The following is a 27,922-nucleotide window of genomic DNA, read 5'->3' as shown; positions in this document are numbered from 1 at the left end:
GCATATAGCGTGGAAGAACTCTGAAGCTTTTGCCCTGGGAAGACGAGATGAGAAGTTTATCTTGCATCTGGAGAACGCCAAGTCGCGGAACCACTTGTCGAAAACGACCGAGAGCCACGCGGCACTGAAGGAAAGCAGGCGGCCGCCTACTTTGAGGGTGTCCCCCGAATACCACAGGGAGTCATTGAGTGGAAGATCTGCCCGTTCTGGAGCCTCGGGACCGAGCCTGTGGAAGAAATTTACTCTTCCCTCCAGTGGCGTTAGAAATCAATTGGTCGAGCTTTTCGCCAAAAAAGGCGACCGCTCTGATATGGTAGAGAAGTCAATGACTTTTTTTTTTTGTTCGAAAGAATCCGCACGCCCGTCCCTGAGCCATAAGGACCTCCGGATGGTGATGGCGTTTGCTGCTGCTGCTTGAGAATCGCAGTTAGCGGCATCCAGGGACGCGGTCATTACAAAATCTCCCACTCTGGCTATCTGAAGCACCGCTGAAGACAAGACCTCAGCCCAGTGGGTCATAGCCATAGCCACCCACGTAGCGGCAAAAGATGGGAAGAGTGCGGCTGCTGAGGCTTCAAAGGCTGAACGGGCTATATTGTCGATCTGACGATCGGTTGTTTTTTTTTTTTAATAGAGGCGCCCTCCGAGGATAAAACAGATTTAGTAGCCAGGAACGATCGGGGGAGAATGCGACCAATCTTTTCTTGAATCCTGGGCAAAGGAATATTTTGACTCCATGGGCTTCTGCCCTGTGAATCGTTTATCTAGACAGATCATGTGACAATCAACGATTTCCCTAAATTCGGGATGAGTGTCGAACACTGTGAGCTCGCTTGGTCCTCTTAAAGGACACGGCATGATCCGTTTTAGATAAAGGTTCCTCCTCAAGCTTCAAAGCCTTATTCACTGACTCAATGAGAGAGTCGAGAGTCTCCTGATCGTGATGAAATTTCTGATCTAGGGACGTATCAGAATCGTCCTCTGAAACTTCTCTACTAGCCCCAATGGAAGGGGAGCGAGAAATGGAGCTCTCAGAACCCGAATCCCAGTGATGGTCTGAGGATATGGCATGAGTCCTGTTCCTGGAAGAGCGAGAGCTCCTTGGCAAGGTACGACCCCTAGAGTACGAGGGGTTCTGATCATCGGAAGCGTTAACCGTAAAAGGTGCCCTGGTTAGAGGAAGGGTCTCGGAACGATTCTAACACTTTTGCCAGGGATGCCATAGACCGGGTAAGGGAGGTAGCCCACTCAGGGGGACTAGGCTCACTGGGTTCAGTATCAGTAACAGGTGGTTCCTAAGCAGTCACCGGTTCACAAGCTGTGCATAATGCATTATTGTGAACCCGGGGTAATGACACCTTACGAGCGGTACATGCCGCAAAGAACATAGTGTGGGATTTCCCAGACTTTTTGTGAGGCTCTGACTGAGGCATAGCATAGCCTTGAGGAGAGCGCTTACTAACAGGGGAAGGGTTAAGCTATGTTTCTGGAGCTTACCCAGGTCCTGTGTCTTGAGTGCCCAGGGGAGGTCCTCAGTGTGATGCCACGGGAGTTATGCACAGGAATCGCTAGTCCTGAAGGCTGCGATTCAAAAGGCTGGAGCAGTGCTGCAGCATCAGCCCCGTGGGTGTACCAAGATGGCTGCCGAGATCAGGATAGTGAGAGCTTCTCAGGGAACGAGAAGTGCCAGAAAGAGTGGGCGGCGGTAACTGCCGGTGGGTGTGGTCAAAACTCCGGCCTGTATGAAGGGGAAAAGCCGGGGGATAAATTTTAAACCTGCGGTTGCGGCCTGCAGCGCCGTGACCGCTATTAGCGCCATTCTTAAGCCACACTCCCTGAATGAATTGCCGCACTGCGGAGCACCCACGGACCCGGGCTTTAAAGGTGCGGCCCTCCCATACCCAGGGGACCAGGACCCCCCAGCGCCTCGGTCCCCGCAGTGTACACACGGTAGATGCGATGGGCCAGTGCTCAATCCACCGTCGCCATAGTCAGGGAGGCGGTGGAGAGCTTCTGCCGCCTTGCGTCATCCGCTATATCAGTGGTGATGCAGAGGGGGGCTGCACGGACGCCACACATATTAAGTCCGGCTATGAACCTGGCTCCAGGAGAGGTAGATGGAGGGCTACTCCATGTGGTTGCCTGCTATGGAGGGGGAGATCGGAACGTGAAGGAACAGTCGCCCGTAAAGTGAGCTCAGGGCTGGCCTCCAATGTTGCAGGAAAGGATACAGGAGGAACACTCCACGTACTTGCCTGTTGATGATTCAGGGGAGATCGGAACCTAGAAAGGATCCGTCGCCCCCATTCGCTCCGTTAAGGGAAAAAATAAAATAAAATAAAAGGGAAAAAATTTAAATAAAAACGGTGGGGTCTGAAAGCAGACCCAAGTGCCTCCAACAGACACCAAGCAAGAACTGGTTCACTTGGAGACAGCAGGAGGGTGTATACTGCAGGGGAAGAGCTATTCTTTCTGTATTACTGAGTGTCCTCCTAGTGGCAGCAGCATAACACCCATGGTCCCGTGTCCTCCAATGAGGCGTAGGAGAAATCTTGATTTAGCCCCAAATTTCTCTCGTTTGCCAGTGGTAACACCAAAAAGTGGACCCCACAGTTTGCTACTCACTTGCTTACAAAAGTGGCGATACCCTACATGTAGTCAAAAAGTTCTGTTTGGACAAACGGCAATACTTGGAAGGGAAAGGGTACAATTTGCACTTTGGAACACAAATTTGGCTCTATTTGGAATAGATTGTCATATCTGCAGAGCCTGTGGTGTTTTAGAACAACAGAAATCCCCCATGTCTTTTTTGTAAATTATACACTAGTGCATTAATCTAGGGAGGTAGTGAGTAGTCTGACACCACCTATTTTTATGCAGTTGATGCAATCAGTTTGAAAAATTACAATGTGCATTTCTTTCACTATCACTTATGAATCTTTTTTGTACATTTAGAGGAACACAACTCACATTTGATTGTGCTTGTGTTTCAGTGTCCAGAAATACATCCAATATGGCACCAATGTGAGCACTGGACATGATTGTGCCTATAATAGATGCTGAACCATTTGGTCGAAAGGGTAAAATGTATTGAATTCATAGACCTATGCAAAAGGTTAAAAAGAGACATAGCTACCGAACAATCAAATCCTTCCAGGAAGGGAAGCTTGCCCCTAAAAACACATTTGGTGATTTAAACTTGGTCTTGCCAACAAAACAATTGTACCACAATTGGGTATATTGTAGAGGGAATAAACTACTGGAGTGAAGAGTAAAACATTCAAAATATGGATGTCAGGAAAATATGAATTATTTTCCATTGTTCAGGGGTCATAACCGGAGCTGGCCTATTACTCCTCCCACCATTGATTTCTGTAGGACCAAGTCCTACACAGCCCCCCTCTCTCTGTGAATTTCCACCCCCTCCATTTAAGCAAAAGGTCAGCTGGAATGCAAGTTTTATTGCCTTCCAGCACCTATAGAGCTGAATGCGTTTTCCCTCCAAAAATCTCTGTCTCTGTCAATAATGCACATTAATTCCAAAAACATGAAAATTAGATTTCCAGGATCTGGGCACTTGGGGGACTATTAGAAACCTGGGAAATTAATTTCTGCCCACCAGCAAATCACAGGCATACCATGTGTGGACTCTAAAAACAGGTAAAAATCGCAAGGGAAAAAAATAATGTCAAGTGAGATTCCAGGCCAACGATACGAAGGAAAGGAGTATCGATAACTTTGAAACATGTGTGCACCTCCCAGAAAACAGCCCATATGTGAGGTCAGCAACGTGGGAGTTCTTAGTTTTATGGCCGAAGCATAAGATAGGAAACTCCATTTTGGGCATTCATTCAGAGCCAGGAGAGACAGCTGGACACGATGCTTTATCGACACGTCATACCTGTGACTGAGATTTAGTAAGTTTTGCCTTTTTATCCTGTTTTATTTCTTAACTGTTTGTACATACTTGTATTTGTCTCTTTTGTAATATCATTTGTATCTTTTGCAAACCCTGCCAATTCTTCCGGAGTAAAATAATAAATTTGCTAGCTTCGTTCTTCTTGTTCTATGAGCGACCCGCCATGTAATCCGCGTAACTTCACGCTACCAAACGGGTGTCCAATCCACCTATAAGAGGTCAGTGGTGGCAGCATAGTTTCCACCATTTATGTGGTGTTGAGGGACTTGATTGTGACTGGATCAAGATAGATATATATATAGATATATATATATATATATATATATATATATATATATAGATATATAGATATATATATATATATATATAGATAGATAGATAGATAGATAGATAGATAGATAGATATTTTTTTTAGTATAATATATATATTCATCCCTATCATCCTATCAGGAACAGATTGTACATATACACACATCCTGTCAAATCACGTGCTGCAACATTCAACAAATTAGAGCAGCTGCACTCACTTTCTTATCTGACAATACCCTTATTGGCCAACAGGTTAAGGGGGAGCCAGAGAGCTGCAAGTTCTTAGAGGGAATTTTGTCACCTACTTTATAGTATATAAGCTACGGCCACCGCCATTAGGGGTTTACCTACAGCATTCTGTGTGAGCGATCAAGTCCTGGAATTTGTCAAATGGAGTAAAAATTTTACTGATAAAAATTATTCTTTTTATCACTGGTCCAATAAAAGTTACTCTACAGGGGTCCACTAAACAGAAAATATAAAGTACCGTATTTTTCGGCGTATAAGACAACCCCCAACTTTTCGGGGGTCATCTTATACCCTGGATGTCGTCTTATACGGCATGTGCAGGGAGTGGTCCCGGATGGTTCCCAGGGTCTGGAGGAGAGGAGACTCTCCTTCAGGCCCTGGGATCCATATTCGTGTATATAAAAAAAAAAAAAAGAATAAAAATAAAAAATATGGATATACTTACCTTCCGACGGCCCCCGGAGTTCTCCCGGCTCTCCGCGATGCATGAGGCGGCTCCTGTTCCCAGGGATGCATTGCTTGCCGCAAAGGACCTTTGTGTAAAGATAGTGCTCATTGGTACTTTATAGAGGATAAAAGCTGTTTTATAGGTAGCTTTTTATACCAGACCCTGGTCTTCCGCTTCATCAGATACGGTTGAAGCAGCGGGTCTGACAGGTGAACGATCCCCTATTGTAGTCAGTTATTCAGATCGGTTTTTGCTTGTCCCTCGTAGAACCCCAGTCTGACAGTTACAGCGGTGTCTGCATTCAGCATGGTCAGACACCACTGTACAAACATGTCTTTACTGTCATTCCACTTCATGCAATTAAGTGACACCCCTTTCTCACAATGTCTGGACACCAAACGGGATGGAAAACCTACTGTTTTATCCGACTGTCCCACAGGCCCCTGTATTTTCAGTGTGGAGGGATTTCTATAGGGGGATACTGGTATGATGGTCTGTGTACACATGGTAACCTCCCAGACAATTTTACCTGGGATACCAATTGTCTGGGGGCAGCTTGGTGCATTCATTTGGTGGTCCCAACCTTGTTAATTAGAAATGGTGGATGTGTACTCTGTTGTGCTCACACATTTTATATAATTGGACACTCATATTTGGCTCGCTTGAGGATAAATTGGCGGAATGACAGATGGCCCTTGAAACTCATCAAGGAGTCGTTTAACATTTTGCTCTGGGGTGTATGAATTTAGAAAAAAAAAAAAACTTTAGGAGGGAAATTAGGGGTCTCAATTTATTAAGGCGATCATAGTTGTCATTTTGTGGGGGGGTGGGTGGTTGGAGTATCAATAGAAAGAGGGAATCTCATTAGAGCTTTATGACGGGCTTGGGACATGAAAGCTGCTAATACAGGGGTACTGTGGACAGATTTTGTTGCCCAGTAGGAGTGGAGAGTTTTTTTTAAATTTTTACTAAACTTATGTTCAGGGTAATGCCTAAAAAAATTGTACTATTTTGGGGACATTTATGGGGATCCATGAACGGCAATGAAAGGTAGCGTTTCTGGGAAATGTACTGTCAAACGGGATAAAAAATTAGTTCCATCAACTTTTATTTTCTGGGGCTGGGATGAGGAATTGTCGGGATACCACGGTACTTGGCTCCTCCTCTGACACTTTAGCAGTGACTACTGACTCCACTACTATGGCTGTGGAATCCAGAGTGGCAAAGTAGTCTCCTCGGTTGGGCCACTGCGGTGATTAAGAGATTGGGGAAGGATTCAATTAAACAGTCGTGATTGATTTTACTGTGAGTTCTGCCCAGGAAAATATTGCGTCTGAAAAGTCCTGTTAGTGACGGTGTCTTGGACCTCCCTGATGTAGTAGGAAGGCTACTGTTGTCGAGTTGCCTGAGAAGATTCGGACGTCCAGGTCCTTTAACTCTTCCCGATATCTCTTTAGTGCTTCCCAGATTGCTCTAAGCCCTCTGTAGTTTGACGACCTGTTACGTAATGATGCGGGCCAAGCTCCTTGGAGGTAACTTTCCTCCATGTGAGCCCCCCAGCCTCAGGCTTGTGCCCATAGTGATGTTCACACACGGAAATGGTCTCCAGGGTCTTCCTTTCTCGAGGTTTGTTATAGTGGTCCACAATAACAGTGACCTTTTTGCCTCTTTGGATAATCGCATCCTATTGTCCAGTGATGTCTCTCTCCTGTTCCATGGTGAAAGGACCTCTTGCTGTAAATGTCTCGAATGGTACTGGCTCCATTGGACACTGGGAATACATGAAGTCATCAGACCCAGGACCCTCATGGCTTTCCTTATGGAGATGTATTTTTGTCTCTGTATCATCTGAATCGCCTTTCCGATTATTGTTTGTGCTGCGGGAGGTATGATTGTTCCTGTGTTGAATCCAGGAGAACTCAGAGAAACGGCTTCTTTGCTTCTGGTCTGAAATCTGATTTTTTTTTCGATTAGCCACCCTAGTCTCTCGAGGACTGACACTGTTGTCGTCAAATATGCTTCCATCTGTTGTGGGGAGTCCGCTATGAGCAGGAGGTCGCCCTAGTAAGGAACTATTAGAAGTTCTCTTTCTCTTAGGAAGGCCATAACCTCTGCCATGAGTTTGGTGACGATTTGAGGGGCATAAGAGACCGAATACTAGGCACCTGAACTGAAAGTGTTGTATTCGATCTTTGTCTTTTATAGCAAGCCTGAGGTATTGCTGAAGGGAGGCATGGATAGGCACATGGTAGTAGGCCCTTTCTTAAACCTAATGTGCTCATTACCGAGCCCATCGGGATTAGCGGTATAACGGATTTGAGGGACTCCATTTTGAATTGCTTGTAGGCCAGGCCACCCATTGGTTTAGTGGTTAGAGATTTATTATTGTCCGATATTCCCCACCTGGTTTCTTTATAGAAAACAGGCTTGAATAATGTCCCCTGAACCTTTAAGAGTGGGGAACCGAGACTATGGCCTTTAATTGTAGAAGGTGTCTTGTATATCATTCAGGAGTCTTTGATGAACTGCCGGGGACTGGGTTTGAGTCAGAAAAAATGTCTTGGTGGGGGTTAACTGGCTGAATTCTGTATCCCTGCTCCATTGTGCTTAGAATCCAAGAATTTCGGGTGTTTTCTCGCCTGTTTCCCAGGAAGTGCTGGAGTCTCCCACCAACCCTTCTGGAGTCATTGTCTGCTGGATCTTGGCCTTTGATCCTGGAAGGAACTTCTACCCTTACCGCCTTTAGGATAACTCCACCTTCCAGTTTTCCCTTTCCCTTTATAGTCCTGTCGGGGATGGGAGTGAGTCCTCCGAAAGGACAGCCAATTCTTCGGAATCTCTTCAGGGAAGCCTTTCTTTTTATCCAATGCTTTTTCAAGTAGTTCGTCCAGAACTGGACCGAATATATGTAGGTCGGAGAAAGGTATTGAACAAAGCTCGTTCTTTGATCGGGTATCTCCTAACCAAGACCTAAGCCACAGAGCTCGTCTTGCTGCATTGGATAGTGTATTGTTTCTTGCAGTGAAACGGACCGATTCTGCTGAGGAGTCTGCCATAAGAATCAGTAAGGGTATCAATAAGAGTAACGACTTCAGAATTTACTCTCTAGGAGTTTTATTCTTAATCTGGCCTTCTAATTCCTCGACCCATAGACTCATTGATCTGGCCACTGAGATAGCAGTTATACTAGTCTTCATAATGACCGATGACGACTCCCAGGCCTTCTTGAGGAGATTCTCTGATCTCTTGTCCATTGTGTCCTTGAGGCCGGACGAATGCTGTGGGTCTGTCACAGTAATCAAAAGTCAGGGACCAATAAAAAAAAACTCTCTGCGGTTGTCAGCCAGCCGATCTTGGAGGAGGGGGTCGGGGAATAGCAGATCCGGTATTAAGACATTTTTATGAGTATTGGCGGTCGATAAGGGGTTATTATTACTATTAAACCATAACTATAGACAGAGGCTTGGCTCAGAATTGCTGCCATCCCTTAAAGAAAATTTGTCACCAGGTTTTTGCTCCCAAATCTGAGAGCAGCATAATGAACCGATTCCAGCGATGTATCAAGCAATAATTAGAGAACTACTTGCCGTTCCTTCATTTGGTACCCCATATTATTGAGCTCTGCATAACCCTGCCCCAACACTGCTTGGCAGATTTCTGTGTACAAGCAAAACAATGCCAATCAGTGGCGTGGGTGGGGATATATTTAGCACAAAATTCAGAGAACTGGTAGATATAAGCAACAGGTAGACAGTGATTTTATTGCTGGAATCAGGGCTGTGGAGTCGGTAAGCCAAACCTCCCAATCCGACGCCACAGCACTGCCTCACTACTGAGCATGTACATAAACTGCAGTACAGATTCATGTCACCTAAAAGCCCATATCCTTAGATCAGGAACAGAACAGACATTTATAGGACAATTCATAACTTTCCAAAATTATGAAAACAGTTACAGCACATAAATTGGGTACAGTAGTACAATGCAGTATTATATATTTTAGGAGTCAGTCCATTTTATAACTACTCCACCAAAGAGACACAGACACTGACTCTAAAACCCTGGCTGGAATCAAGGTATCCATCCCTACATCATGCCATTTGCAGATAGGATAGCAAAAACCCTTTAAATGAAGCCGTGCTGCTTCCTCTGCCCAACAGTTCACTAGTTCTTTGCAGCACTGAATTATGCCAATCCCAATAAAAAAGCAGCATGTCCTAGTGATATGGCATCAACCCACTGACTTCATATAGTTTTGCTTTGTATGGAAAAATCTGTATGTGATATTCTAAGTCCTTACCAAAATGGAGACTTTTCTTTATCAGCCTGGTTTCCTTTCTTTGCATTTTCTAGAAGTTTATCAATAGAAGCAACAACTTTCGGATCAGCAGCTTTCCCTTTTTTTAATATAAAGGAGAAAATGTTTAGGCACTTCTAAGAACTCATAAGTTGAAAATAAGACAGCTTTCATCATACCACTCAGACACATGTTAACACAGATATTTTTCCAAATATTATAAAGCAATTTCTACTGCTACTTATTGCTCAACTAGTCATGCAGTATCAAACTTTATACTAGACTTTATAGTCTGTAACCATGTAGGCACCCAGATCTGCATAGGAGCCAAATAAAAAAAAAAAAAAAAAACCTATAACTTGTTTTTTTCCCCTCTTATGACTGCTTTGGAACAATATAAACAAAAAAACCTTCAAACAAGGTCAGGTCTGAATATAGAGAAATACATGATTGTAGGAATGGAGAATTGTGCCTTTATAAAAATAAAGTCTCAACTTGTAAAAAAAAATTAAATAATAAATATGGTGAAAGATGTGCATGCAAGATTAAGATTTTTTTTTTTTTTTTTTTTAGAGTTGGGAAAAAGCCTGCTAGAAAGTCGATGGCAATTTCAGACAATCCATATATATTTACTATTGCAGAATTATTGAAGTACTAACCTGCACTTGATGTCTTTACTTCTTCTGTTTTTACAACCTTTACAGTGTTAGTGTTAACCGCTGGCTTAGTTGTGGATTTTAAGGTTAATTTATTGGCTTTTTTATTTAGCCAATTTTTCAATTGTAAAATGAAATCACTTCCAAAAAGAAAAAAATTCTGGAAATTTGGATAATCTGCAGGACACAGACTTGAATCATGGACACCAAGCACTTCAAGGACATTATTCTGTCTGGCAGTGGAAATCAACGCAAATGTCTGACCTATGAGAACGATAGACTTCCGGCACATTGTTACAATATTCTCCAAGGCTCTATGTAATCTTGGGTCTGTAGGTAAAGAATACTTCAGTTCAAATATATTAGAGGCAATCAGCAAAGGTGTTGCACATTTTATCAAACGGTTCTGGATATTCATCATATCCTTGTCAAATGGTTTGATCACTTCAAAAAAATCATTCTTGGTCGACACAGTTCTTGTTGCCATCAACAAATCCAACAATTCATTGTCAATTTTGGGACTCTTCAAGGCAACATGATTTAAAGCACGTACATGAGTAAAGCACATCTCTCTGTAGTATGTCATCATTTGGCCTTTAAAACAATCTACCATCATCTTACACGCTTCACTCTTCACTTTGAACAGATGCTTGTGGTGTTTCACAGTCTCCAAATCATCATCCTTAGAAGAAAAGTTAGCCCATTTCACAATGCGCAAGTTAAATTCTTCATTTTTTTTGCGAAAATCACTACCTTTAGTATTTAACCTCTGGGCCTCCTGTGTTACAGGGCCTTGTTTCTTTCCGCACTTTATGGACATCAGTTTCACAGGGCCTTGTGTCTGGAAAACATCCCCACTCTGAGATGAATGAACATCCCTAAGGATTTCAGACCCATGAAGAGGGTGGTCAACTTCCCAACTTCTAGGCAAGAATTCTCCTCTATTAAATGATCTTAAGTCTTCGAATTCACGGATATGGCGATTTGCAACATTTGGATCTTCTCGATATAAAACATTTGGATCTTCTCGATATAACCGCTCCTTTTCAACTGGTTCTACACATCTGTCCAAAAATTTCAAGTTTCTTCCACCAGAAGGGTCCCTATCCATATCATGATGAGGCAGGTCTGAAAAACTCTCTCTTCTCATCGCCATATCCCAGTTTCTGTCTACAGAACTGTGAGGAAGATCACGCAAGGAATATCTTTGATTGTCTCTGTAACCAGCGTCAATGTCATTCATTGATCTTCTTGCTGTAGATGGGCCTAATTAAAGCAAAGATCATGACTTTATAATAGTACCAAAAAACACAGCCAACATGTGCGAGTAAAGTGTGAACATCAGAATAAAAAAAAATATATTCTTAGGTATAAAGAAAGCAGCTAAACATTGAGTACTCGTTGTGAAAACAGGGACAGTGTCATATTAGTGATTGTTCAGTCCCCATCACTGTATCATTCTGCTTAAACAGGCTAAATAGCAGCTCTGTAGACACTGTATGGGTATAACTTTTTAACACTTCTAATTACTGAAGTGATTCTAAGACTTTTCCTCAAAAACATTGAACTTTACAGAAGAATCTGTTTAAAATGGGCAGCATTTATTAGACAGCGGCTATATGACCTCAGCAATGTATGTTTGGCTACAGTGTTTCAGAGAAACATACCGTACTTTAAATAACCGCTGTGGACTGAGCTGCACTATAGAAAAGTTGAACAGACAGGTCCCTGGTGGCTTCGCCTCACCTGCTATGGGTGACAGTTCTCTGCCTATATGCATAAAAAGGCTGAGACCTGTCAATCTAATGCAGTGAACAGGTAGAAGCTGCAAGGGTCCCACCTGTCCAACTAGACTACAGTGCTCAGACCCCATTTTTTCCTCCCCTTCTTCCCAGAGCCATAACTTATTTTATTTTTCAGTCAATATGGCTGTATGAGGGCTTGTTTTTTATGGGATGAGTTTTACTTTTGAATGACCCCATTGATTTTACCACAAATGCGAAAATAGTGCAGTGAAAGTTTTTAAACTGTCTGCGGCCAAAAGCATTTTCATGACTGCACACCACAGTAAACCGTTTCACTTCATGACCGCATGGTTAGTAAGCCATGAGAGTTTTTAGATGCAGTCAATTTGAAATGCTGATCCAAGCAATTTTTCACCTATAATCACACAATAGCGTCACAATATCAAATAAGGAAATATTTAGCAAATACCATTACAGTTAAAATTACTCACTCTCCAACTCCCGAAGAGTATCTGTCATGGCTTGGTCCATGCTTACACGGTATCTTTTCATTCTCTCATGTACTACTGCATCAAAAGTTTCACGGGTCATCCTTTGGCCCGCCATGTTTTTAAATCTGCAAGACAAAAAAAAAAAAAAAAAAAGTTTATTGCTCTTGAAATATTTATACTACTCACGCATTGTTCAGCAAAATAGTGCTACTGAAAAGAAAGCACAATACTTAGCTAATTTGCATGTTTTAAACCTCTTCACCCCCAAGCCTGTTTTCACCTTCATGACCGCCAAATTTTACAATTCTGACCACTGTCACTTTGAGGTTATAACTCTGGAACGCTTTAGGGTATGTGTCCACCTGCAGTAAACGCTGCGTGTTTGACGCTGCATAGGGACGCAGCGTCAAACACGCAGCGTCCAGATGTTACAGCATAGTGGAGGGGATTTAATGAAATCCCGTCTCCACTATGCGTGGTAACACGCACGCGGCGGCCCTGTGACTCCGGACATGCTGCGCGTCTTTTCAGATCGCAGCATGTCCATATATCTTGCGGCGACGCTGTGTCGCCGCAAGATATAGCACAGGGCCCTATGGTGGGGAGCAATGATCCCGGATGTGTGCTATGAACACATCCAGCATCATCGCGTTCCAGAAAGGGGGCGGGGCTTACCGCAGAGCGGGTTTGCCGCTCCGACGATACCGCCGGCCATCCTGAACGTGGACACGCAGCCTTATGGATCCCGTTGATTCTGAGACTGTTTTTCTCATGACATATTGAACTTCATGATAGTGGTAAAGTTTCTTCTATATGACTTGTGTTTATTTGCGGAAAAAGTGGAACTTTGGCGAAAACTTAGCAATTTCCAAACTTAATTTTTGTGCCCTTAAATCAGAGTTAGGCTACGTTCACATTTGCGTTGTGTGATGTTGCGTCGGACACGCAACGCACAACGCAAACAAAAATGCAACAAAACGCACGCTATATCACACAAAATAGTTAATAAACAACTTTCCCATATGTCTACTTTACATCCCCACAATTAGAAACTTTTTTTTGTTAGGAAGTTATAAGGGTTAAAAGTCAACTAGTGATTTCTATCTTTTTTCTTTTTTTAAAAACCAAATTTACAATTTATTTTTGCTTATTTATTTATTTATTTTTTCAAAGGGACCATATTACATTTGAAGTCACTTTGAGGGGTCTATATGACAGAAAATACCTAAGTGTGACACCATTCTAAAAACTGCACCCCTCAAGTGCTCAAAACCACTTTCAATAAGTCCATCCTTCAGGTGCTTCATATGGATTTTTAGAGTGTGGAAGGAAACAAAACACAAAACAACATTTACATTTTTCACAAAAAAAATGTACTTTAGACCCAATTTTTTTTTATTTTCATAAGGGTAACAGGAAAAAAATGGACCACAAAATTTGTCGTGCAATTTCTCCTGAGCATGTATGGGGGCATGACAGAGCACGAAAGGAGTGCCATTTTACTTTTTTTAAAGCAAAATTTGCTGGAATAATTAGCAGATGCCATGTCCCATTTGGAGAACCCCTGATGTGTGGGAATCTGCCAAAAGTGAACCCATTTTGGAAACCAGACCCCTCAGCAGGGCTGTAAAGTTGGTATAAAATAGTCCTAAAATATATAAAACTAGATGGCAGCCCGATTCTAAAGAATCGGGAGTCTAGAATCCATATATACTTTATTTATTCAAATGTAAGAATAATACAATTAATAAATAATAGTAAGAAAGAACAAAAATAATAGGCAGTATATGGAGAAAACACCAAACAAAAGTTCAAAATTGGTGTGAAAATGTCACTGAACCACTTCACAACTAAATATATATAGTTTTGGTAAATGGTATTATCATTTTTTTGACGAAATTCGGCAGGAGCTTGAAGAGCAACGTCACTGGGCCCGCCTCCACGCAGTAGAAACTTGCTGTGAGGTAAAAATTCAAAAATCACACCAAAATGGCGGGCGGAGTGTGTCACAGTACGGCACGTTTCTGATTGGTCGCTCGCAGCAGGCGGCAACCAATCAGACACTGGACACTGTTGACGTCACTTATCTCCGGACATTAGCTCCGGACAAAGCCACGGAAGTTGGCACAAATTGCAGGAAGTAGTATTCTAGGCAATTATATATTAGATATAGAATAAATTGGGTTCAGTAGTACAATGCAGGATGTGCTATAAATGTAATAATTTGGGAAAGTGATGAAATGTCCTATAAATGTCTGTTCTGTTCCTGATGTAAGGATCTCGGCTTTTAGTGAAGATAAATCTGTGCTGCACTTTATGTACATGCTCAGTAGTGACCAGTGCTGTAAAGACGGAGTCGTAAGTCAGGGAAATGCTGGTTTCACATTTGCGGATGAGTCCACAGCGTATCGTCTGCAGCCACAAATGCATACAAAACTGCCTGATAACACAACGCAGCGTTTATCCACATCAGCTTACGCATGACGGCAAAAGAATGCAGCGTTTGCATGTGTTTTTACATGCGTTTGCACTTTTTATGCGCGTTTGATATTTCCAGGAGGGCGTCTCAATGGGCGTATCTACATCAGTTCCTGGACATGCGCAGTACGACGCATCGAACACATGCGTTCCCATAGACATAATGCGCTTTTTAACGCACTCATCTGCATGCGCATGCCTGCGCATATTTGACGGAAATTTGCCACCTCCAAAATTGCAACATGTTGCAATGGCTGCACCCCGCTGCACAATGCGAAAAAAACGCATGATTAAGCAAACACAGGCGAGCGCATGTACCTGCGTCTACAAAGTTAAAGATAGGAAATGAAGACACATGCGGATGTATGCGTCAGAAATAGTGATGAGCGAGTATACTCGTTGCCCGGGTTTTCCTGAGCACGCTCGGGTGGTCTTTGAGTATTTATGACTGCTCGGAGATTTAGTTTTCCTTGCCACAGCTGGATGATTTGCAGCTACTAGACAGCTTGATTACATGTGGGGATTATCTAGCAACCAGGCAACCCCCACATGTACTCAGGCTGGCTACATGTGCCCTCAGGGAACTTCTCCCACAATGCTATTTTAGCCCCAAATATTATATTTTCACAAGGGTAACAGAACATGATGAATCTCAAAACTTGCTGTGCAATTTTTCCAGAGTACACTACATATGGTCGAAAACTACATTTGAGCACAGTGCAAAGCTCAAAAGAACCACATTACAGTGCAGATTTTGCTGGACTAGTTTGATGGTGCCATTTCACATTGGCAAAGCTCATGAGGTGTCAGAAAAGCAGAATCCCCCATAAGACAATTTTACAAACTACACCTCTCAAAGAATTCACCTAGGGGTGCAATGATCACATTAACACCACAGGTGGGTCTCAAAATTTTAAACCATTGCGAAGTAAAGAGAAAAAATAAATTTTAACCCCTTTACCCCCAAGGGTGGTTTGCACGTTATGGACCGGGCCAGTTTCCCTTTATGAGGTTATAACTCTGGAACGCTTCAACGGATCCCGCTGATTCTGACATTGTTTTCTCGTGACATATTGTACTTCATGATAGTGGTAACATTTCTTTGATATTACCTGCGTTTATTTGTGGAAAAAAACGGAAATTTGGTGAAATGTTTATGCAATTAAATCACAGAGATATGTCACAAAATACTTAAGTAACATTTCCCACATGTCTGCTTTACATCAGCACAATTTTGGAACCACATTTTTTTGTTAGGGAGTTATAAGGGTTAAAAGTTGACCAGCAATTTCTCATTTTTCCAACACCATTTTATTTTAGGGACCACATCTCATTTGAAGTCATTTTGAGGGGTCTATATGATAGAAAATAACCAAGTGTGACACCATTCTAAAAACTGCACCCCTCAAGATGCTCAAAACCACATTCAAGAAGTTTATTAACCCTTCAGGTGTTTCACAGGAATTTTTGGAGTGTTTAAATAAAAATTAACATTTAACTTTTTTTCACACAAAATTTACTTCAGCTCCAATTTGTTTTATTTTACCAAGGGTAACAGGAGAAAATGGACCCCAAACGTTGTTGTACAATTTATCCTGAGTACGTCCATACCCCATATGTGGGGGTAAACCACTGTTTGGGCACATGGTAGAGCTCGGAAGGGAAGGAGCGCCGTTTGACTTTTCAATGCAAAATTGACAGGAATTGAGATGGGACGCCATGTTGCGTTTGGAGAGCCACTGATGTGCCTAAATATTGATACCCCCCCCACAAGTGACACCATTTTGGAAAGTAGACCCCCTAAGGAACTTATCTAGATGTGTGGTGAGCACTTTGACCCACCAAGGGCTTCACAGAAGTTTATAATGCAGAGCCGTAAAAATAAAACAAACATTTTTTCCCACAAATATTTTTTAGCCCCCAGTTTTGTATTTTTCCGAGGGTAACAGGAGAAATTGGACCCCAAAAGTTGTTGTCCAATTTGTCCTGAGTGCGCTGATACCCCATATGTGGGGGGGGGGTGGGGGAACCACCGTTTGGGCACATGGGAGGGCTCGGAAGGGAAGGAGCGCCATTTGGAATGCAGACTTAGATGGAATGGTCTGCAGGCGTCACATTGCGTTTGCAGAGCCCCTAATGTACCTAAACAGTAGAAACCCCCCACAAGTGACCCCATATTGGAAACTAGACCCCCCAAGGAACTTATCTAGATGTGTTGTGAGAACTTTGAGCCCCCAAGTGTTTCACTACAGTTTATAACGCAGAGCCGTGAAAATAAAAAATCTCTTTTTTTTTTCCACAAAAATTATTTTTTAGCCCCGAGTTTTGTATTTTCCCCAAGGGTAACAGGAGAAATTGGACCCCAAAAGTTGTTGTCCTATTTGTCCTGAGTACGCTGATACCCCATATGTTGGGGTAAACTCCTGTTTGGGCACACAGGAGAGCTTGGAAGGGAAGGAGCACTGTTTTACTTTTTCAACACAGAATTGGCTGGAATTGAGATCGGACGCCATGTCGCGTTTGGAGAGCCCCTGATGTGCCTAAACAGTGGAAACCCCCCAATTATAACTGAAACCCTAATCCAAACACACCCCTAACCCTATTCTCAACCCCAACTGTAGCATTAACCCCAACTGTAGCATTAACCCCAACTGTAGCATTAACCCCAACTGTAGCATTAACCCCAACTGTAGCATTAACCCCAACTGTAGCATTAACCCTAGCCCTAACCCTAATGGGAAAATGGAAATACATTTTTTAAATTTTTCCCTAACTAAGGGGGTGATGAAGCGGGGTTTGATTTACTTTTATAGCGGGTTTTTATGATTGGCAGCCGTCACACACTGAAAGACGCTTTTTATTGCAAAAAATATTTTTTGCGTTACCACATTTTGAGAGCTGTAATTTTTCCATATTTGAGTCCACAGAGTCATGTGAGGTCTTGTTTTTTGCGGGACGAGTTGACGTTTTTATTGGTAACATATTCGGGCACGTGACTTTTTTTTATCGCTTTTTATTCCGATTTTTGTGAGGCACAATTACCAAAAACCAGCTATTCATGAATTTCTTTTGGGGGAGGCGTTTATACCGTTTCGCGTTTGGTAAAATTGATAAAGCAGTTTTATTCTTCGGGTCAGTACTATTATAGCGATACCTCATTTATATCATTTTTTTATGTTTTGGCGCTTTTATACGATAAAAACTATTTTATAGAAAAAATTATTTTTGCATCGCTTTAATCTGAGGACTAACTTTTATTTTTTTGCTGATGATGCTGTATGGCGGCTCGTTTTTTGCGGGACAAGATGACGCTTTCAGCGGTACCATGGTTATTTATATCCGTCTTTTTGATCGCGTGTTATTCCACTTTTTGTTCGGTGGTGTAATAAAGCGTTTTTTGCTTTCTTTTTTTATGGTGTTTAATGCCTTTTTTTTACGGTGTTTACTGAAGGGGTTAACTAGTGGGACAGTTTTATAGGTTGGGTCGTTACGGACGCGGCGATACTAAAAATGTGTACTTTTGTTTTTTTTTTATTTAGATAAAGAAATGTATTTATGGGAATAATTTTTTTTTTTTTGTTTACACATGTGGAAATTTTTTTTAAACTTTTTTACTTTGTCCCGGGGGGGACATCACAGATAGTTTGCACAGCACTGTCAGATCAACGATCTGACTTGCAGTGCTGCAGGCTTACCAAGCGCCTGCTCTGAGCAGGCACTTGGTAAGCCACCTCCCTCCCTGCAGGACCTTGATGCCGCGGCCATTTTGGATCCGGGCCTTGCTGCAGGGAGGAAGGTAAGAGACCCTCGCAGCAACGCGATCACATCGCGTTGCTGCGGGGGTCTCAGGGAAGCCCGCAGGGAGCCCCCTCCCTGCACAATGCTTCCCTATACCGCCGGCACACCGTGATCGTGTTTGCCGGGGGTTAGTGTGCCGGGGGCGGTCCGTGACCGCTCCTGGCACATAGTGCCGGATGTCAGCTGCCATAGGCTGACTATTCCGTCCTTGGGAATTTAGGCCCACCCCACATGGACAGAATAGTACGTCCAATGGCAGAAAGGGGTTAACCACCAAAATTTTGTTTTCACACTCAGAAATGAGTAAAACTTAATAAAATATGTCCCCCAATTTCTGCTGAATGTAGAAATGCCCTCTGTATGGCTGTACAGTATTACTTGGCCATATGGCAAGACTCGGGAAAAACGAAGAGCCATTTGCCTCCTGGAGTGCAGATTTTCCTAGGATAGTTTGCGGACTCCATACACAGAGCTCCTAAGACAACTCAAAGTCCCATGGATTCCAGTGCCACCTTTGTGCTGATGACACTCAGATCTACCTTTCTGGCCCAGACATCACCTCTCTACTGTCCAGAATCCTGGAGTGTATCAGCCATATCCTCATTCTCCTCTCGCTTTCTCAAACTCAATGTGGACAAATCTGAAATCATCTTTCCTCCATTTCATAGATCTTCCTTACCTGACCTATCTATTGCAATTTACGACATCACGCTTTCCCCCGTACCGGAAGTCCGCTGCCTCGGAGTAACCTTTGACTCTGCCCTGTCCTTCAAAATGCACATCCAAGCTCTTTCCACCTCCTGCTCAAAAATATCTCCAGAATCCTCAACCATCAATCTACTGAAATGCTCATCTCCCACCTTGAATACAGCAACATCCTTTTCTGTGGCCTCCCTGCTGACACCCTTGCACCTCTCCAGTCCATCCTTAACTCTGCTGCCCAACTAATTCACCTCTCTCCTCCTCCACTTCCCCCTCTGCAAATCTCTTCACTGGCTCCCATTCCCTCAGCGTATCCAGTTCAAATTACTAATACTGACCTACAAAGCCATCCATAACCTTTCTCCTCCATATATGTCTGAACTAATCTCCCGATATCTTCCCTCACGTAATCAGGTCCTCCCAAGACCTCTTTCTCTCCTCACCCAACCGCCTCCAAGACTTCTCCCGAATATCCCCCATCCTCTGGAATTCTTTCCCCAACACGTTCGACTATCAACCACATTCGGATCCTTCAGACGGAACCTGAAAACCCACCTCTTCAGGAAAGTCTACAGCCTCTGCACTGACCCCGTTGCCTCCTCACCACGACTGAAGCTATCGCCTCACCAATACCGGAGCTCCTGCAACCCTCAACCTATTGTCTCCTTCCCCACCATCCTGTAGAATGTAAAGGTACCGTCACACTAGACGATATCGCTAGCGATCCGTGACGTTGCAGCGTCCTGGCTAGCGATATCGTCCAGTGTGACAGGCAGCAGCTATCAGGCCCCTGCTGTGATGTCGCTGGTCGGGGAAGAAAGTCCAGAACTTTGTTTCGTCGCTGGATCTCCCGCTGACATCGCTGAATCGGCGTGTGTGACACCGATTCAGCGATGTCTTCGCTGGTAACCAGGGTAAACATCGGGTTACTAAGCGCAGGGCCGCGCTTAGTAACCCGATGTTTACCCTGGTTACCATCGTTAAAGTAAAAAAAACAACCACTACATACTTACCTACCGCTGTCTGTCCCCGGCGCTGTGCTTCTCTGCACTCCTCCTGTGTGACAGCTCTCCAGCGACCAAACAGCGACGCTGCAGCGATACGGATCGTTGTCGGTATCGCTGCAGCGTTGCTTAGTGTGACGGTATCTTAAGCCCGCAAGGGCAGGGTCCTCACCCCTCTGTAATTGTTAGTTTGCTTACTGTAAGTGATATCTGTAATTTGTATGTAACCCCTCTTCATAGACAGCACCATGGAATCAATGGTGCTATATAAATAAATAATAATAAAAAGAGCTAGAAGAGCAGAATCCCCCCTCTGGTGACCTCATTTTGGAAATCACACCCATTTGGAAATTTATCTATAGGTGTAATGACAATTTTGACTCCATGGGTGTTTTCCAAAAACACTCTGCAATGAATGTTACAGAGTGAGGATTGCAAACTGCCATTGTAGTGCTCATACGTTATGCCCAGCTCATGTTTCTGCAGACATGCACCCATAATTTAGGCAGGCTCACCACTACAGAAATGCCAAACATGTGGTCACTAGATGTGTTTTAGGCACATTGGGGCTCAGAGGGAAGGGGGGGCATTTGGATTTGGGAGTGGAGAACTTGCGGAGTTTCTTTTTGGGTGGGCGGGGGTTGTGAGAAACCATTTCACTTTTCCAAAGCCTTTGTGCTACCAGTAACATGGAAGCCCCCTATTTTTCCATTGACAGATGACAGACCGGAGTGGGGACTTTTTTTGTAGATCGAGTTGAGGCTTTTATGGGGAACATTTTATATAACGTTTGGCATCACATTTATCCGGCGTTCTACGTTGAACACTTACCTTGGGTTTCCATCTAAATCTCTGAGTGACGTGATTCAGATGAAACCCCCGAGGGATCCATTTACTATAATGAGGCACCAGAGTTACTCTGGACTGTTTGGCCTCCGTCCAAAGACATTCTTTTTTTTCAAAGTGCACAAAACAGTGGCGGACCGCGTTTTTATGCACGCCTAAAAAGACTGACACCGCTGGATCATAGGCCAGACAGCTTCCACAGTGCCAGGGAATCTTCCACCGGGGGTTGCATCTGAATCACGTTTTTCAGAGATTTACACAGAAACCGGTGCAAATACAGCAATACAAGATTTAGGGTATGTTCACACAGGGCGTTTTTGCACCTTTTTCTGCAGCAAAACTTGATTTCTTGGCGGGAAAGAAGCTGCGGCAAAAACGCATGTTTTAGTGCATTTTTGTTGCGGTTTTAGTGCGTTTTTATTTTTTTCATGCGTTTAGGGGGATAACTTAAGTCTTTTTGTGCTTGCTAATAAAGCCAAGTGCCCCCCAGAGAAAAAAAAACCTGCGGTAGTATTCACATCAACTGAAAGGTGACATCAATTCCGACAGCGTGGGAACAACGGCTCTCTGACCGGCGGGGATGATTTCCAGTTCAAACAGAAGCAGTGTTTGCTGCGCTGTCATGCATATGACAGCGTGTCAAACACCGTGTTGTCAGGCCCCACATTCAAGTGAATGGGGTTCAGGTCGCTCTGTTGGATAACAGGCTGTATGGACACATCATGCAGCCTGCCATCAAGATGTAGTGGAGCCAAGTGTGAGGTCACATCCGGCTGTCCTTGACTTTTCTGCATCAAATATGCTGCAAAAAAAAAGTCAACCTGTGTATTAGCAGCTTTTTTTTTACAATCCATTCAAGTCAATGGGTGTAAAACGCTGCAAAAACGCTGAAAGAAGTGACATGCTCTATGTCAAAAAACGCTGCAAAGCACAAAAACCTGATGACAAAAAAACCAAGGTGAGTGCATGAGATTTCTGAAATCTCATAAGCTTTGATGGTACTGTAAAAAGCAGCTGAAAATTAGCATTGAAAAATGCAGCAAAAATGCTCAGTGTGAACATACCCTTATATTGTTTTTTCAGGTTTGGCTGCTGTCACACACTAAAAGATTTTTTTTTTTGCAAAAAGTGACATACCGTATATACCCGAGTATAAGCCAACCCGAGTATAAGCCTACCCCCCTAATTTTGCCACAAAAAAACTGGGAAAACTTATTGACTCGAGTATAAGCCTAGGATGGGAAATGCAGCAGCTACCGGTGAATTTCAAAAATAAAAATAGATGCTCCATACCGTTCATTATTGCCCCATAGATGCTCCATATAAAGCTGTGCCATATATAATGCTCTGCACCGTTCATTATGGCCCCATTAATGATCCATAGAAAGCTGTGCCATATAGAATGCTCTGCACCGTTGATTATTGCCCCATTAATGATCCATAGAAAGCTGTGCAACATAGAATGCTGCTGCTGCAATAAAAAAAAAAAAAAAAGACATACTCGCCTCTCTTGCTTGCAGCTCCTCAGCGTCCCGTCTCGGCGTCTCTCCACACTGACTGTTCAGGCAGACGGCGGCGCGCACACTAGTACGTCATCGCGCCCTCTGACCTGAACAGTCAGAGCCAGAGGACGGGAAGACGGAACGGCGCCCGGCGGGTGGAACACGGACAGGTAAATATGTAATAATTACCTGCTCTCGGCGTCCCTGGCAGCTTCTCCATCTCCTGGACAGATGGTCTCCGGCGCCCGCAGTTTCTTCCCTGTAGTAAGCGGTCACGTGGGACCGCTCATTACAGAAATGAATATGCGGCTCCACCCCTATTGGAGTGGAGTCCATATTCATTACTTTAATGAGCGGTCCCATGTGACCGCTGAACAGGGGAAGAGCTGCGGCACCCGAAGACCATGGGACAGCGCCAGGACTAGGTGAGTATATGACAGTCCTCTCTCCCCCTCACCCACCGACCCCACCGCCGATCATGACTCGAGTATAAGCCGAGAGGGACACTTTCATCCCAAAAATTTGGGCTGAAAATCTCGGCTTATACTCGAGTATATACGGTACTTTGAGAGCCATCATTTTTCCATATTTTGGCCCAGTCATGTGAGGGCTTGTTTTTTGCAGGATGAGTCGACATTTTTATTGGTAACATTTTCAGGCACATATTTTTTGATTGTTTTCCATTTTGATTTTTGCAACGCAGAATAAACAAACTTCATTGACATACTTGGGTGTGGATTACATGCATTTCTGCTGCAGAAAAGCACTAAAGACTTAAGTGCGTTCTTAACCTGCGGATTTTCCGCACCCAATACAAGTCTATGGGGAAATTCAACAGAGAAAACTCAGCGTGCCACAAGAGAAACTGACATGCTGCGGATCTGAAACACTAACCACAGGTGAGATTACACCGAGCACATAAACACAGAGGGCGTGAGACCTCTATATATCCCATCCACCTTGCTGGAACTGTAAGGCGCTGCGTCTTTGATGCACAGATAACTCCTTGTGGGCATGTTGCCTCAACAGGGAAGTAATGGATATTTTACAATATGGTCTACTACACTTACCAAGTTTTGTAAAATGCAGAAAACCCCTTTGTTCTCCCTGATGTAATGTGTCATGGTGCAGATGTATAGAGATGGCAGAATAGCTGAGTCATTTCCACACAAGGCTGCGCCTGATTACTACTGCATAACCCCTTAAGCCCCGAGGGTGGTTTGCACATTATTGACCGGGCCAATTTTTACAATTCTGACCACTGTCTCTTTATGAGGTTATAACTCTGGAACGCTTCAACGGATCCCGGTGATTCTGACATGGTTTTCTCGTGACATTTTGTACTTCATGATAGTGGTAACATTTCTTTGATATTACCTGCGTTTATTTGTGAAAAAAAATAACAAATTTCCCAACTTTGAATTGTTATGCCCTTAAATAACAGATATGTCACACAAAATCTACTATATAATTGTATAAGGGTCACTTCTGTCTGTCTTTGTCACAGATATTCATTGGTCGCGGCTTTGTCTATCATGGAAATCCAAGTCGCTGATTGGTCGCGGCAAAACAGCAACGACCAATCAGCGACGGGCACAGTCCGGCGGAAAAATGGCCGCTCCTTACTCCCCGCAGTCAGTGCCCGATGCCCGCTCCATACTCCCCTCCAGTCACCGCTCACACAGGGTTAATAACGGCGGTAACGCACTCCGTTACCGCTATTAACCCTGTGTGTCCCCAACTTTTTACTATTGATGCCGCATAGGCAGCATCAATAGTAAAAAGATCTAATGTAAAAAATAAAAAAACAAAAAAAAACTGCTATTCTCACCCTCTGTCGTCCGACGATGCGCTCGCGCCTGCTGCCAGCTTCCGCTCCCAGAGATGCATTGCGAAATTACCGAGAAGACTTAGCGGTCTCGCGAGACTGCTAAGTCATCTGGGTAATTTTGCAATGCATCCTGGGAACGGAAGATGGCGGCAGCCGCGCGCGTATCGCCGGAGCTTCGCTGGATCCTAGGGGGTGAGTATATAACAATTTTTTATTTTAATTAATTTTTTTTAACAGGGATATGGTGCCGGCTGGGGGGCTGTGCGATACACTGCGGGGGCTGTGCGATACACTGCGGGGGCTGTGCGATACACTGCGGGGGCTGTATTAACGCATCGGGTATTCTAGAATATGAATGAATGTATGCATGTATAGCAGCCACATAGTATATAGCACAGGCCATGTAGTATTTGCTATATACTACATGGCTCCTATATACTATGTGGCCTGTGCTATATACATACATATTTTAGAATACCCGATGCGTTAGAATCGGGCCACCATCTAGTACTTAATAAGTAACATTTCCCACATGTCTACTTTACATCAGCACAATTTTGGAAACAACATTTTTTGTTAGGGAGTTATAAGGGTTAAAAGTTGACCAGCAATTTCTCATTTTTACAACACCATTTTTTATTTTTTTTAGGGACAACGTCACATTTGAAGTCATTTTGAGGGGTCTATATGATAGAAAATAACCAAGTGTGACACCATTCTAAAAACTGCATCCCCCCAAGGTGCTCAAAACCACATTCAAGAAGTTTATTAACCCTTCAGGTGTTTCACAGAAATTTTTGGAATGTTTAAATAAAAATGAACATTTAATTTTTTTTTTCACAAAAAATTTACTTCAGCGCCAATTTGTTTTATTTTACCAAGGGTAACAGGAAAAAATGGACCCCAAACGTTGTTGAGCAATTTGTCCTGAGAACGCCGATATCCCATATATGGGGTAAACCACTGTTTGGGCGCATGGCAGAGCTCGGAAGGGAAGGAGCGCCGTTTGACTTTTCAATGCAAAATTGGCTGGAATTGAGATGGGACGCCATGTTGCATTGGGGAGCCCCTGATGTGCCTAAACATTGAAACCCCCTACAAGTGACCATTTTGGAAACTAGACCCCCTAAGGAACTTATCTAGATGTGTGGTGAGCACCTTGACCCACCAAGTGCTTCACAGAAGTTTATAATGTAGAGACATAAAAATAATATTTTTTCACAAAAATTAATTTTTCGCCCCAGGGTACCAGAAGAAATTGTACCCCAAAAGTTGTTGTGCAATTTGTCATGAGTACGCTGATACCCCATATGTGGGGGTAAAACACTGTTTGGGTGCATGGCAGAGCTCGGGAGGGAAGGAGCGCCGTTTGACTTTTCAATGCAAAATTGGCTGGAATTGAGATGGGACGCCATGTTGCGTTTGGAGAGCCACTGATGTGCCTAAACATTGAAACCCCCCACAAGTGACACCATTTTGGAAAGTAGACCCCCTAAGGAACTTATCTAGATGTGTTGTGAGAGCTTTGAAACCCCAAGTGTTTCACTACAGTTTATAACTTAGGCTAGGTTCACATAGCGTTAGGGCAGTCCGTCTAGCGCATAGCGCTACGGACTGCGCTAACGCAATGTCCCAAAAGGGATTGCGTTAGCCGATCTGCGCTAGCGAGGAATGGACCGCTAACGCTGCAAGCAGCGTTCGCGGTCCGTCACTCAAATGACGGCACATCACTAGCGCACGCCCACATGAGCGATGCGTTCGCCATTATAAGCAATGGCGGTGTTAACGGACTACGTTACACCGCGTTATGCTGCGGTGTAACGTAGTCCGTTAAACGGGTTCACATAACGTAATGTGAACCTAGCCTTAGAGCCGTGAAAATAAAAATTCTTTTTTTTTTTTCCACAAAAATTATTTTTTAGCCCCTAGTTTTGTATTTTCCCAAGGGTAAGGTTGTGTGCACACGTTGTGGTTTTTTCAAGGTTTCTCCCAATAAAAACGCTATAAAACCGCAAAAAAACCCGCATACAATAAGTATCCCATCATTTAGAATGAATTCCGCATGTTTTGTGCACATAATGCGTTTTTTTCAGCGAAAAAATGTTCATTAATTTTGCGTTTTTTTTTTGTTTTTTTTTGCGGATTTCCCACTACAAAATGCATTGGGAAATGTCCGGAAAAAAAACACGGCAAAACCGCATGCAGATTTCTTGCAGAAAATGTCCGTTTTTTCTCAGGAATTTTCTGCGAGAAATCCTGAACGTGTGCACATGGCCGTACAAGATAAATTGGACCCCAGAAGTTGTTGTCCAATTTGTCCAGAGTATGCCGATACCCCATATGTTGGGCGCACAGGAGAGCTCGGATAGGAAGGAGCACTGTTTTACTTTTTCAACGCAGAATTGGCTAGAATTGAGATCGGACGTCATGTCACGTTTGGAGAGCCCCTGACGTGCATAAAGAGTGGAAACCCCCCAATTATAACTGAAGCCCTAATCCAAACACACCCCTAACCCTAATCTCAACGGTAACCCTAACCACACCCCTAACGTTTGCAGAGCCCATAATGTACCTAAACAGTAGAAACCCCCCACAAGTGACCCCATATTGGAAACTAGACCCTCCAAGGAACTTATCTAGATGTGTTGTGAGAACTTTGAACCCCCATGTGTTTCACTACAGTTTATAACGCAGAGCTGTGAAAATAAAAAAATCTTTTTTCCCCCCCCCAAAAAATTTTTTTTAGCCCTCAGTTTTGTATTTTCCCAAGGGTAACAGGAGGAATTGGACCCCAGAAGTTGTTGTCCAATGTGTCCAGAGTACGCTAATACCCCAAATGTTGGGGTAAACCCCTGTTTAGGCGCACGGGAGAGCTCAGAAGGGAAGGAGCACTGTTTTACTTTTTCAAAGCAGAATTGGCTGGAATTGAGATCAGACGCCATGTCGTGTTTGGAGAGCCCCTGATGTGCCTAAACAGTGGAAACCCCCCAATTCTAACTGAAACCCTAACCCAAACACACCCCTAACCCCAACACACCCCTAATCCTAACCACACCCCTAACCTTGACACACTCCTAACCCTAATCCCAACCGTAAATGTAATCCAAACCCTAACCCTAGCCCCAACTCTAACCCTAACGGGAAAAGGAAATAAATACATTTTTTTCCCCTAACTAAGGGGGTGATGAAGGGGAGGGGGGTGGGTTTGATTTACTATTTATAGCGGGTTTTCTAGCAGATTTTTATGATTGGCAGCCGTCACACACAGACGCTTTTAATGGCAACAAATTTTTTTTGCGTTACCACATTTTGAGAGCTATAATTTTTCCCTATTTTGGTCCACAGAGTCATGTGAGGTCTTGTTTTTTACGGGACGAGTTGATGTTTTTATTGGTAACATTTTCGGGCACGTGACATTTTTTGATCGCTTTTTATTCAGATTTTTGTGAGGCAGTATGACCAAAAACAGAATTATTCTTACCGTTAATTTGGTTTCTAGGAGACTTCCACGACCGCCCAGGAGGTTGTCTCCATACCCTAATGGGGGACAGGAAGCACAAGAGGTTAAAAACCCCTCCCACCTCCCATTAACCAGTGACTTACAACTGAACCCATAGCACCCGTTACCTTTTAGGTTCTCAGAAAAA

General features: G+C 43.5%; 1 protein-coding gene across 1 annotated transcript in view; it reads right to left on the bottom strand.

Moving 5' to 3' along the window:
* Positions 1 to 27,922, bottom strand: part of SUGP2 (SURP and G-patch domain containing 2) — a 60,947-nt gene that overhangs the window by 22,412 nt on the left and 10,613 nt on the right. Inside the window, exons 2-4 of the mRNA XM_069767714.1 lie at positions 12,115 to 12,239; positions 9,882 to 11,144; positions 9,226 to 9,322 (exon numbers count right to left, since the gene is read on the bottom strand). Of these exons, the coding sequence (XP_069623815.1) occupies positions 9,226 to 9,322; positions 9,882 to 11,144; positions 12,115 to 12,229 (1,475 nt within the window). The 5' untranslated portion in view covers positions 12,230 to 12,239. The remainder of the gene's footprint in view (positions 1 to 9,225; positions 9,323 to 9,881; positions 11,145 to 12,114; positions 12,240 to 27,922) is intronic.

Source organism: Ranitomeya imitator, chromosome 1 (assembly GCF_032444005.1).
Source record: "Ranitomeya imitator isolate aRanImi1 chromosome 1, aRanImi1.pri, whole genome shotgun sequence".
Classification (NCBI taxonomy): Eukaryota; Metazoa; Chordata; class Amphibia; order Anura; family Dendrobatidae; genus Ranitomeya; species Ranitomeya imitator.
The sequence above is the reverse complement of the archived record's forward strand: the minus strand, read 5'-3'. Positions and strand labels throughout refer to the sequence as shown.